Raw genomic sequence first — 11305 nt, 5'->3', positions numbered from 1 at the left:
GTTGCAATGCTCCCAAGTCCACCCCAGCATCCCCATCTGGGCTCCCCCTCTGTGACAGTGTGATGCTCTAGAAGCAAGTCTGATCACCTCCTCTCACCACCAGCAAGTGCCCTCTCTCCTCTCAACAGTCCCCGGTCTGGTCTCTGTGGCTCCAGCCCACCGTGTGGATTAGGGCAGGTCCCTCCCCTTGGAATCTGTACTCCCTAAGGCTCTGTCTTCCACTGGGGATGATGCCCAGGTCAGGCTGGTACTCAGAGCCTCTTCTTCAGATTTTTATATTTCCAGAACCTCCATCTACCTGTCTTTCCAACTTGTTTGCCCCAGGAAAGCTCTGGGGCAATCCCAGCAGCACCCCGAGCTTGCCTTGGCTCTCAGGAAGAGGCGACACTTAGCCAAGATGAATAGGGATCCAGTTCAGACTTGGCCTCTATGGCAACCAAGGCCCACCAGACCCCAGCCCAACATTCCCAGCCCTCATTCCTCTTTTCTGCCTCCTCCACACCCACCTCATTGGTCATCAAGCATTTTCCCTGCCACACCTTTGCCCATGCTGTTCCCCTTACCTGGGTTGCCCTCCAGACCCCTCCCATCCCTGTCCAAGGAAAGCAGCCCAGTGTGATGGAGGAGAGGGCAAGCTCTGAGGCTAGGCAGTCAGCTGTGGATTCGAATCTGACTTGGCCACTTTCCAGCTGTGTGACTTGGAGCATGTGTTTTAATCTCCCTGTAAACAGAAATGGTAACACCTCCCTCCCTGGGTTACTGGGAGGATTAAATAATAAAACCTCTGAGAAGCAGAGCCTGGTGCCTGGTGAGTGCTCAATGAACATAGTTATTATTACCATTAGCACAGTGCAGGGCACATAGTGGGCATTCGGTGATGGTAGCCCTTGTGTCACAGCCAACACTCTGGAACCACGAGTCCTCTCCCCGCCCCCCCGCCCCTGCTCAACTCCTGACTGTCCAGAAATGAGAATCGGAACTTTCACCCAGCATCTTCCCTGTCAGCATGGCGCCAGCATCTCGTTCCAGCCACCTTTCTGCCCCCTGAAGCCCATGCTCCAGCCACTCTGAACCTCTCACTCAGTTCCCTGCATACTTACACCTGAGCCTGTGCTCGGCCTCCCTTCTGCCTTAAGTACCCCCCACCACTTCCTGTGGATCCTTCCTGTGGGGATTCCCAGCAGTCCAACGAGGCGGAGCCCTTATGCGCCTCCTCAGTGAAGCCTCTCTCACTCCTCACTTTTCTACCCTCCAGTGAGACCAGCTTCACAGCTCCTGGTGATTCTCTGATCCCAGCACACAGGAAGCCATGCTGTCCTTCAGTAATTTGTCTGTCATCCACTAGACTGTGAACTCTACCAGGCAGGGAACCAGGTCTGACTGTCTCTGTGTCCCCAGATCCCACTTGGCAAGGAGTCCTGCCCACAGTGGGTATCCGCAGATGTCGGTCCCAGCCTGCTGCCCACCCGGCACTCCCTTAGGGGCTGGAGGCGTTGCACACATGCAGGACACGAGGGATTTGTGAGGGCAGCTGAGCAGCAAGGTTTATAGAGGAACCCAGGGCAGCAGCAGGGTGATTATCTGGAACTGGGTCAGCAGGCTCAGGGCACAGCCAGCCTAAGCTGGGGGTCAGGGGCCCATGGCCCCTTCATTCCCCCAGGGGCACAGTGTAGGTGGCATGATGTGGGATGCCCCAGGAAGGGCCAGGGCGTAGGGGTGAGCCTCCCTCCATCAGGCCGGGACAGAGCTGGTGCTGAGGGCCCCATCATTCTGACCAAGGTAGGGGTCCCAGAGACCCCCCTTTGGAGCCCGAGTTAAGAGGGGAAGGGCACCATCCATCCAACGCGTCCATCTGGTGTGGCGATGTGCCAGCAGGTAGAGTCCCACATGCAGAGCTCCCTCTGGGCTGCAGGAGGTGGGGGACCTGGGTGGGCAGGCGGGCGCGGCAGCAGGGGGCCCCCAGGGAGCCTAGTCCAGCGGCCCCTGGAAAATGAGGCGGACACAGCCATGCTCGCCGGTGAGCCAGGCCCCACAAAAGGGACAAGCAGCGTGGAAAGCGTGGGTGCCATGGGGCAGTGGCGTCTGAGCCCAGTAGCGGGCAGTCTTCTCAGAGCAGACGTGGCCACAAGGTGCGAAGGCGTGGCTGGGCGGCCCGGGGTCCAGGCAGAGGCCGGCCTCCTGGCCGAGCCACAGGGGCACGTAGGGCCCCACGAGGCGGCAGAGAGGACACTCGCGCTCCTGGGGGCCCCGCTCACGTCGGCAGCCCCAGCCGTGGTAGCCGTGGACGTGGCCACAGCGGACGTAGACCCAGGGCTGCTGCTTGTCAGGTGCCGTGCGGCCACGGGCCGGGCTGGGGAAGGCGAGGGTGCTGAGGCCCACGGGACACTGGGGCCGCGCTGCATTCGCCTCCTGCCTCTGGGCCTCCAGCTGCTTCAGCGTGGGCGCCCGCAGCAGCCCCGCCGGCGTGCGCCACAGCAGCGTAGCTCCACACAGGTCAATGAGGGAGCCGTCCTGCAGCACGTTGGACTCGTTTTCCACCTGCAAGGGCAGCAGAAGAGCCTTATTGCCCAAGAGGCTCCTGACCCCCCTGCCACTGGGCCGCCGTGACCCCAGTCAAGCCACCCATCCATCCCACTGAACCTCCCTAGAGAGAGCACTCTGGACCCGTGGGGCTGGCTGGGGCAGAGGAGGGGGTTGGACTGGGGCAGAGGAGGGGGGAGGGTGGGGGCAGAGCAGCAGAAAAGACTGAGAAGCCATGTGGGAGGGGAGGCAAGTGGTCCCAGGCAGGCACTGTCCGAAAAAACAGCAACAACAAAAAACACCCAGGCAGGCACCATTCCTTACACTCAGTGAAACGTGGGCCTTGGTCACCTCATCTGTCAAATCAGAAGGCCTGGACCAAAATGGGAATTTTCTAAAACATTTTCCCAGGCTCTCCCCTAATGGCAGAGGCCAGAAACTCCTCTGTCCAAAACACTGGGGACTTAGCCCAAAGCAGGGGTCCTAAGGGCTGAGGTTAAAAGCAAGGACTCTAGCACTAGATCGTCGGGGTGTGAATGCTGGCCTCAGCATTGACTAACTCTGTGTCCCTGGTCAAGTAACTTATCCTCTCTGTGTCTTAATTTCCTTATCCTCAAGATGGATTTTACTTCCCTGTATAGCAAGTGGTTTTCATGAATCAATGTAAACACTTGGAATGGTGCCCAGAACATAGTAGGTGCTCAATAAGTGTGTCCTAGTGAAACGTTCAAAAGCATAATTTTAAAAATGTTTCCCCAGATCTCCCAATAGAATTGATGCTCTGGAAAGATAAGCCATGCTTTTCCTCGAGGTTTGGCACCTCCTTGCCCGAGGTGCTCATACCTAGGAAAAGCTCTGCGTGGCCCATTTGAGGATCTTCGCCACATGACATTGGGCAAAGCCCCTATGTCTCTCTAGGACTCTCCCAGCCCCTAACATTAGTTCTCTGGTCTGTACCACATGGAGCGTTCACTGTCACCTGTGTCAGAACTACTCCAAGGCCCTTTCCTGCTGGGAGAGAATAAAGCTGAACCCGTGTGAACGTGACAGACATGTTACAAACTGCCAACACTTCAGGCTACAAACTGCTCTCACACAGGCCAAGTGTCATCCTCATAGGAGGGTGTGAAGTTTTCAGCTGCTGGCATCCTCAAAGCCACTTGGTACTGCACGGTGTGTTTGTGTGGGTGCCACTTCACATCACCCCAGGGACCTCCGGCAGTATGTGGGCTACACTTGGAGATGCTGGTCTGTTCCCCTCTGTGGTGCAAGTGGCACGTGCCCCCAGATGGACCCTGTGGGGGATCCCTTGTGCAGCAGGACTGGAGATCATCTGTCCTGGCTTGGGAAGGGGGAAGGGGAGATTGGGAGGACCCAGGAAGGATGAGGGGGTGGGGAGGAGGGTGGACAGGCCACCTACCAGCTTCCCCCGCTGCTGTGCCGAGCGGCTGTCCCTCAGAGTATATACATTCCCACAGACCGAGATCTCCCGCCAGACACCCGGGGCCGAGTCCTCAGAGAAGCCGCCTGCTGGGTGCATCACCAGGACCCCGTTGGTGGTTAAGCCGTCCATCAGGCCGTCAGGGGTCCGCCATTTGGCTGCCCGCTCCTGGGACCACACGTGGGATCAGATCACATCCCTGAGTGGCCCCCAGCAGGCTGCGAGCCAGGAGTGCTGCCCCTCTACCCTCGAGCTCAGAGGTGGCCCGGAGAGGACTAGAATTGGCGCTGCGTGACCTTGGGCGTCACCTGACCTCTCTGAGCCTCGCTTTGCTCATTTGTTAAGTGGGGTTGCTAATCCCCGCATAGGTCATGGTTATGATTACTGCAGGCTGGTCCATCACCCCAGGATGCTGCCCCTCCCCAGCCTACCCCTCGGCTCACTCTCAGATGTAGTGCTGGTCCCTGCCCGGGGGGCTCACTCACTCCAAGGAAGATGTTGCTGGAGGCATCGAAGCCAGCGGCATAGATGCGGGCGGTATAGGGCGGCCGGCGGTCACAGAGGATGCGGCAGGCATAGCGGGAGATGGTGCTCTGGGCAGAGGGGCCCTCGGCAGCCCCTCCTCCAGGGGACGTGTCTGTGACCACAAAGTCGATCATGTTCTCCGTGGAGCGGCCAATCTGTGAAGGAGGGGAGGGCAGGCACAGGAATGCTGTGTGCACAGGTCAGTCCTGCGGGCTTCCCATCCCAGGGTTCCCAGCAGCTGCTCTGTGTGCAGGGTCACCAAACAAGGAGGGGACAGCACCATCCCAGCTCCCTGGGGGTCTCCACATCCAATCACTGGTGTCTGTGTTTCTCCTTCTCTGTCTCCCCCCCAGTTCCTGGAAGCACCCCACTCAATTAAAAACTAGCTGATTTGCGGATAGAACAGTGAAAGGGTAACTGACACCCATAGTCTGGGAATGTTCAAATGTTAGTAGAAAATAGTGAATTTTTGGTAAATATTTACTATATATCATGTTAAGCATTTCGTGTGCAATATCTCAGTTAATCTTCCCAACGATGCCCTGGGGTGGGACTATAATGGGCCCCACTTTACAGATGAGGAAACCAAGGCCCAGAGAGGTTAAGCGACTCTTGCCCAAAGTCATCCAGCTACTAACTGACGGAGCTGGGAGCAGAAGCCAGGCAGTGCGACTCTCACAACACACTCTGAACTCCTAAACTGTATGCCTCCCGCAGGTGGGAGTCCAGGCTTGGGTCTGAATCTTGATCCAGCCACTGACTTCCTGTGTGACTGGGAAGTCAACAACCCTCACTGGGGTGTCGTGCTTCCTCATCTGAAGAGTGATCCACTGCACTGAGGACACAAAGTACCTGCCCCGTGGCCACGAGCCATCCCCTGGAACACCTGCAGAGCTGAGTGTCCAGGCCTGGTGGTCCAGTGGCCAAGGCTTGTGGAGGCGCCCGAGCATACCTGGAACATGTCTGTGTCACTGTCATGTGTGTACTCGACTATGACCGAGTGGCTCCGGGACAGTGTGTACGAGATGCTGTGCTGGCCACGGTTGCTCAGTGCCTGGTGACAGAAAGGAGAAGTCACTTTCCCGGGCATGTGGCAAGGAGAAGGGTGAGCCTCTAAGCCAGAAGCTGGAGCCCAAGGCCCAGTGGCCACTCCTAGGGAAGGGGCGGCTCCACCCTTTGCAGAGGGTGTATTATGCAGTTGGCACTTTACACAGGTTACCTTGTTTGATCCCTAAAGCCACCCGAAGGAGGCATGGTTATCATTCCCGTTTTACAGTTGAGGGAACTGCAGCTCCAAGAGGAGAAGAAACTGGCCTAAGGTCTAACAGCTGGAAACAGCAGAGCCCGAATTCTAACCCAAACCCTCTGCAGCCAAAGGCCTTTCCTTTGTCATTGCTGTGTGACTGTCACATCCCCTCTCTGAGCCTTGGCCGCCTCTACAATGATGCTGACCACTTCCATCCAATGGATGGGGTCTGGTGGTCAAGGAAACACTTTGCAGACTGTAACACATGGCAAGGGATCTCCCACCAGCACCATTTCTCTGGGGCAGTGAGTGAAGACACAGTGGGCTCCCCTGCTCCAGCGGGGCTGTGGGCAGGTAGGACTGGGAAGACCGTGCTGGAAGACCTGGAAGACCAGGACTGCTAGGACAAGCTGCTTGCCTTGGACACAAGCGGTGTGGAGATGTGGTGCATGACGTCCGGCTTCACTCCATTGGCGTGTGGCCGGCGGTTCAGTGCCAGGCGGCTTCGGCGGCGGCCCTTGTCCCCACTTGCCAGACACCCATTGTAGCTGTGGATGTGAGGGATAAGAAGAAAGGGTTGCAGGGAGAGAGAGAGAAAGTGAGCCCCTGAGAGACTAGGAGGAACTGCCAACTTCTGGGCAGATCCTACCTTAATAAACAAGCCCTAGAACCACCCACAACTAGAAGACCCTACTCTATCCAATTGGTGCCTTCAGGGAGTGGGGTGGGGGTCAGAATATCCTCAAAAGGCCTTGCATCCAATTAACCAGTGTTTTCTGGACTCCTGAACCATGCCTGGCCAGGTGCCAGGTGCTGGCATGGTATAGTGACACACCACAGTCAGTTCTGTGCCCCGAGTTTTTCAAGGAACCCGGGTGCCACCTGCCATGATCCAGGCACAAGCCAAGTATGCCCCAGGCCCAGAGACAGGAGAAGGGAATTCTGGCCCCAGGATCAGGTTTCTAAGAGAGGGGACACCCATACTGGGCCTTGAAGAACTAGAAAGGATTCACCTTTAGCAAACTGTCATTAATTATATCACAAGTACTACTGGAAACCAGAATGAAAGAAAAAAAACAGACCCACAATGCCACTACCTCCATATCACCACACACATCAAATTTCTACCTTCCTTTCCAGCTCTCGTCCGGAGGGAATGATTGTGGAAGGCAAAGATGGAGTGAGTCATAACCTTGATTGCTGCCATGTACCGGAGCCTCCCGTGTTCTTGGTGCTTCACATTATTAATTACCTAATGGAACGTGTGCAACGTCCTGCCAGGCAAGTATCTTTCTTCTCATTTTACGAATGAGGAAAATTGAGGCTCAGGGAGATAAAATGACTTGCCTGAGGTCCCAGGCTAGTCAGTGGGAACAGTCTAGATGTGAACTCGGGTCTGTCTGACTCCAGCCTCTTCTGCAGAAGACTTTCTGTAGGAGGGCTCACCCTGAGCAAAGGCCTTGAGGCTGGAAGGGTTTGGTGAGATCACAGAGTGATGACTTGGGTGGTAAAGTGCAGCAGGGGAAAATGAACTTGGTGGGAGGGCCCTGAACACCGGGCTGAGGATTCCGGACTTTATTCCATAAGCAGTGGGGAGCCATGGAAGGTTTGGCGGCAGGAAGTGAAAAGGATGAATAGCTGGCAAATACAGCTGAGGACCACTTGAATCAGAATCTTCCCCGGCCTCACACATGGAGATTCTGATTCTGTAGGTTTGGGATGGGCCTGTCAATGGGTATTTTCCAATGTGCTCGCCAGGTGGCTCTGATGTCCAGCCAGTGTGGGGCTTCACTGCCCTGCAGAGAACAAATGGCAGTCAAGAGGGCCTGTCCCCTTAGGTCTGAGCTCTCCCTCGTCAGTGGCCTCACCCTCAGCTGCAATGCCAGCTCTTCCTTTGGGACATCGAGCAGCTGCTTTTTTTTTTTTTTTTTTTTGAAAGTGTGGAGTCCTAACCACTGGACCACCAGGGAATTCCGAAGCAGCTGCTTTTCTAATGCAAGCACCCCTGAGAGGGGCATCACTTTTGCCCTTGTAAGCTCTTCCCACATATGGCGGGTGGGACAGTTCAGGACACAGGCTGGGGGCTCAGACTGGCCTGGCTTAAATCCTGGCTTTCCCGCTTATCATATGACCTCTGTAAAATGGGGTTAATTTATCAGGACCTACCTCACAGGTTCATTGTGAGAACTAGAGGAGATAAAGCATTTAAAAATGCTTGGCACAGAGTTTGGCATATATATAGCAAGCCCTTGGTAAGTGTTAGCTATTATTATTATTATTACTGAAAAAAAAAGTACATGGCATGTACATGTCAACAAACAGTAGCCATTATTATTTCTAAATAATCATCACAATGATAACATAGCTTATCGTATACTTTCTTCAGGGTAGAGAGAGAGGCCAAAAGGAGGTACAGACAGGGGAGGAAGGAGAGGAATTTTTGCCTGGGGCAAGAGCTAGGTGGGTGGTGCAGAGATCCTGATCAGGTGAAGACCAGGAAGGGATGAGCTCTACTCAGCCACCAACTCATGTCTCTTCCTCTCTCCTGGCCTCAGTTTCCTCATCTGTAGCGTGAGGGTCAGCTGTAGCTTAGCAAAAGTTCACTAGACCTAGAGTAAAAAGCCCTGGGTCCAAATCCCAGCCCTGCCACTTACCAGCTGTGTGCCCTTGGGCCAGTCACTTCCCCTCTCTGAGCCTCGGTTTCCTCACCTCCTTCCTCACAGCATCTTTGTGAAGATTGAAATGAAATAATGTCCATGAAAGGGCTCGGCACAGGCCTGCCTCCCAGAACACTTGGTGTGTGCCAGGCACTGTCCTACGTGCTTTACAGAAATCACCTCATTCATTCCTTCCAACAACCCTCTGAGGTATTATTATTAGCATCCCTATTGGGAAATGGGAAAACAGAGGCACAGGGAAGTTAAGCAACTTGCAAGGCAGGATTTGAACCAAGCAGTTTTGCTGGAGAACCAGAGTTCTTCACCTCAGACTACACACACTAGGTGCTTTATGAAAGGCAGCTGGTGTTACTTTCTTCTGCTCAGAAACGTGGGTGGGCAGTTAGAGTTGTCTCAGTAATTTATGAAAAATGGGAAGATAAAATAATAATTATGAATTGAGGTGGGCTTGGTCAACTTTGTCTCTCAGCTGGGAAGGTGAGGAGGGACAAACAGCAGAAGGCCCTAAGTGGGGAGAGCCGGGGCCCTTGGTCTGGCTGTCCTGTGGGGTGCCTGGTGCCCCACCCCACCTGAACCAGGGAGGCTCACCCCAGAACGATGAGTTCACCATACTTGATGGGCTCCTCCCCTGGCTGTGCATCTTCACTGGGAGAAGAGAGGACACAAGAGCCCTGGTTCTCTGGGTGCTGGAGGTCTGAGGTTCGGGGGGAGCCCACTTCAGGGTTTCCTTCCAACACCATTCTGGGCAGAGTGGGAGAGGAGAAAAAGAGCTTTGCAGCCTCCCATCCCAGCCCCCTCAATGCCAGCTCCAGCCTGCTGCAGGCCACCTAGGCTAACAAGAGAGTGACCTTTCACCCACTCTGTTGCTATGGCAACCACTTCACTTCTGCCTCCCCTAAACTGACAGGGTTGCTGGGATACCAGGGAAGGGAGATGGATGGGATGGAACCAAGAGGGTGGGGCTGCACAGAGGATCAGAATATTTGGCAGGGACAGAGGGATGGACCAACTTGGGGTGGCCAGAAGCTTCTTTTTGGCCAGGACCTCAGTCTGGGATGTGCTTGGAAGAAAGTCACCCCAGGAGTTGGGGGCCCTCACTGCTCATCCTTCACTCAGTTCCTGGGTTTGGCTCTCAGCCCCGGGACCTCTGAGTAACACTTCTGTCAGGTTTTTGGAATCTACCTGTCCATCTTAATCTTTCTGCCCCTTTGCCGGTCTAGGCCTCTGTCTGTCTGTCTGTTTTCTCAGTGACTCTCTGTCCCCGCCGCTGTCCTTTTCGCCATCTCTCTACCCACGCTCCTCCCCATCTCCGCCTGTCTGGCCACCTCTACCTCCCCATCCATCTGCCCCAGTCTCCCCATCTTGTCCTCGCCCTGCGGGCAGGCCTCTGGACCCCTCCCCGGTGCACCCCCCTCCCTCCCTCAGGTGTCAGTCTGCAGTCCCCGAGCCGCCCGGGTCTCTGGAGGCCTGTGGGGGCGGCGCTCCCCCCTCCCGCTCGGGCTGCAGCAGAGCCGGTCCCCGCAGGAAGCCTGTTTGGAAAATATCCCAGCGCAGGAGGGACTGCGCCGGGGCAGGCCGGCGCCCCGCGCCCGGGGCAGGCACAATGACAGCCCAGCACATACGCAGATACACACCCGGCGGCCCCTCCACACAAACACGCGCGCTCACACACACAGTCCAGCACAACCCGAGCCCCGCGGGCAGTGCCCGGACGGGAGCAGAGTCCACCCTCGACCCGCCACAGCAGGCGCGATCGCGCAAAGAGCCACAGGCGCCCGCCCTCAGACCAAGTACCCCTGCCACCCAGACACTCAAACACGCCCCCAGCGTCCGCTGGGGCCCGCCCGGCGAAGCCCCCGCCCCCTCCGCCCCGGCGGCCTCACCTGGCCAAGCTCCGGCCTCCGCTCGGCGCCTCTCTCTCCGCGCCTCCCTCCTGCTCGGCCCTGGGGCTGCCGCGGCGGGATGGGCCCGACCCGCGGCGGCTCCGCGCTGCCTCGTCACGGAGACACCCGGAGCCGGGGGAGGGGTACGGGCGCCAACAGCCACGCTCCGCCCCCTGTCCTTATGCCCCGCCCCGAGTAAGCCCCGCCCCACTCAAGACTCCGCCCCTTGCGGCGAAGCTCTTCCCCAGTCGGCGGAGCCCCGCCCTTTCGCAGGAAACCACGCCCCTTATAGGGCCCCGCCTTCGGGCCCTTGGAAGCCCCGCCCACCACTCTATTTTAGGAACTCCCCCGCCCAACTTCGCCAGCTCTGGGACTCTTAGGTAGTCTACGAGACCCCTCCCCCAGTTCGGGCTCCCCTGACCCCGCCCTCATTTCTGGGGACTCCCGAGTTCTCCTTGAGACCCTGGCGCCCCCTCCCCCACCGCGGTCTGGGACCTTCCCACTGGGCTGGAGGTCCCTTTCCCCACCTTAGGCCAGGGACAATCCACCTCCTGCCCGAGAACTCGCCTCCCAGATGGGGAAGCTGCGGAATTAGAGGAGAGAGGCAGGGGCGGGAAGGAGAGAGAAGGAAAATACTAGAGGAGGCGGAGGAGTGGGTGTGCGTCAGCAGGAAGGAGAGGAAAGCCGCCGCGTTTGACTCCAGTAGCAGACCTGTCTTCCCCCACCAAGCTCGGCTGCTTTCTTGCTGAGCAACCTCCGGCTGACTCGGGGACCCCCAGGTGTCTAGGAACACCTCTCTCTCTCCCGCCAGCTTGCACACACTACCTGAGATGCCGCAAAGGGGATGGAGACCTTTGGGGGTTTGCAGTCCCCTCCGGTCCTGGGCTTGCAAGAGATCTTGTCTGTCAGTCTGTGCCAGGTGCTATGTGCTGTGCTTTGAACAAAATAAGCCCTTTAATTCTTGGGAGACAGGCACTATAATCACCCATTTTAAAGATGAGAAAACAGAGAT

The 11305-nt window shown here is 56.8% G+C and overlaps 1 protein-coding gene across 2 annotated transcripts; it reads right to left on the bottom strand.

Annotated features, from left to right (window-relative positions):
* Nucleotides 1-805: 805 nt before the first annotated feature.
* Nucleotides 806-10433, bottom strand: PELI3 (pellino E3 ubiquitin protein ligase family member 3). 2 transcript variants are annotated; one of them, XM_029206872.1, is made up of 8 exons: nucleotides 10294-10433; nucleotides 8999-9151; nucleotides 8387-8458; nucleotides 6151-6280; nucleotides 5439-5540; nucleotides 4447-4641; nucleotides 3941-4129; nucleotides 806-2538 (listed from the first exon to the last, which is right to left on the bottom strand). In XM_029206872.1, exons 2-8 carry the CDS (start codon nucleotides 9148-9150, stop codon nucleotides 1969-1971), a joined length of 1410 nt encoding a protein of 469 aa, XP_029062705.1. In that variant the 5' UTR covers nucleotide 9151; nucleotides 10294-10433; the 3' UTR covers nucleotides 806-1968. The 2 variants fall into 2 exon arrangements, with proteins under 2 accessions (XP_029062705.1, XP_029062706.1); XM_029206873.1 differs by lacking the exons at nucleotides 8387-8458; nucleotides 10294-10433 and adding an exon at nucleotides 6861-7528 and having other exon boundaries at nucleotides 1522-2538; nucleotides 8999-9025.
* Nucleotides 10434-11305: the final 872 nt, after the last annotated feature.

Source organism: Monodon monoceros, unplaced genomic scaffold, assembly GCF_005190385.1.
Source record: "Monodon monoceros isolate NGI ecotype Baffin Bay Population unplaced genomic scaffold, NGI_Narwhal_1 Super_Scaffold_7, whole genome shotgun sequence".
In the NCBI taxonomy this organism is placed as follows: Eukaryota; Metazoa; Chordata; class Mammalia; order Artiodactyla; family Monodontidae; genus Monodon; species Monodon monoceros.
This window is presented reverse-complemented; position numbering and strand designations above follow the sequence as displayed.

Excerpts from the sequence above, each read along its gene's own strand:
- PELI3 (XM_029206872.1), bottom strand. The coding sequence starts at position 9,150 with ATGGTGTTGGAAGGAAACCCTGAAGTGGGCTCCCCCCGAACCTCAGAC. Across the intron at positions 5,541-6,150 it reads CCACACCGCTTGTGTCCAAG|GCACTGAGCAACCGTGGCCA; the intron begins GCAAGCAGCTTG and ends TTCTGTCACCAG. Across the intron at positions 4,642-5,438 it reads GTGACACAGACATGTTCCAG|ATTGGCCGCTCCACGGAGAA; the intron begins GTATGCTCGGGC and ends CCTCCTTCACAG.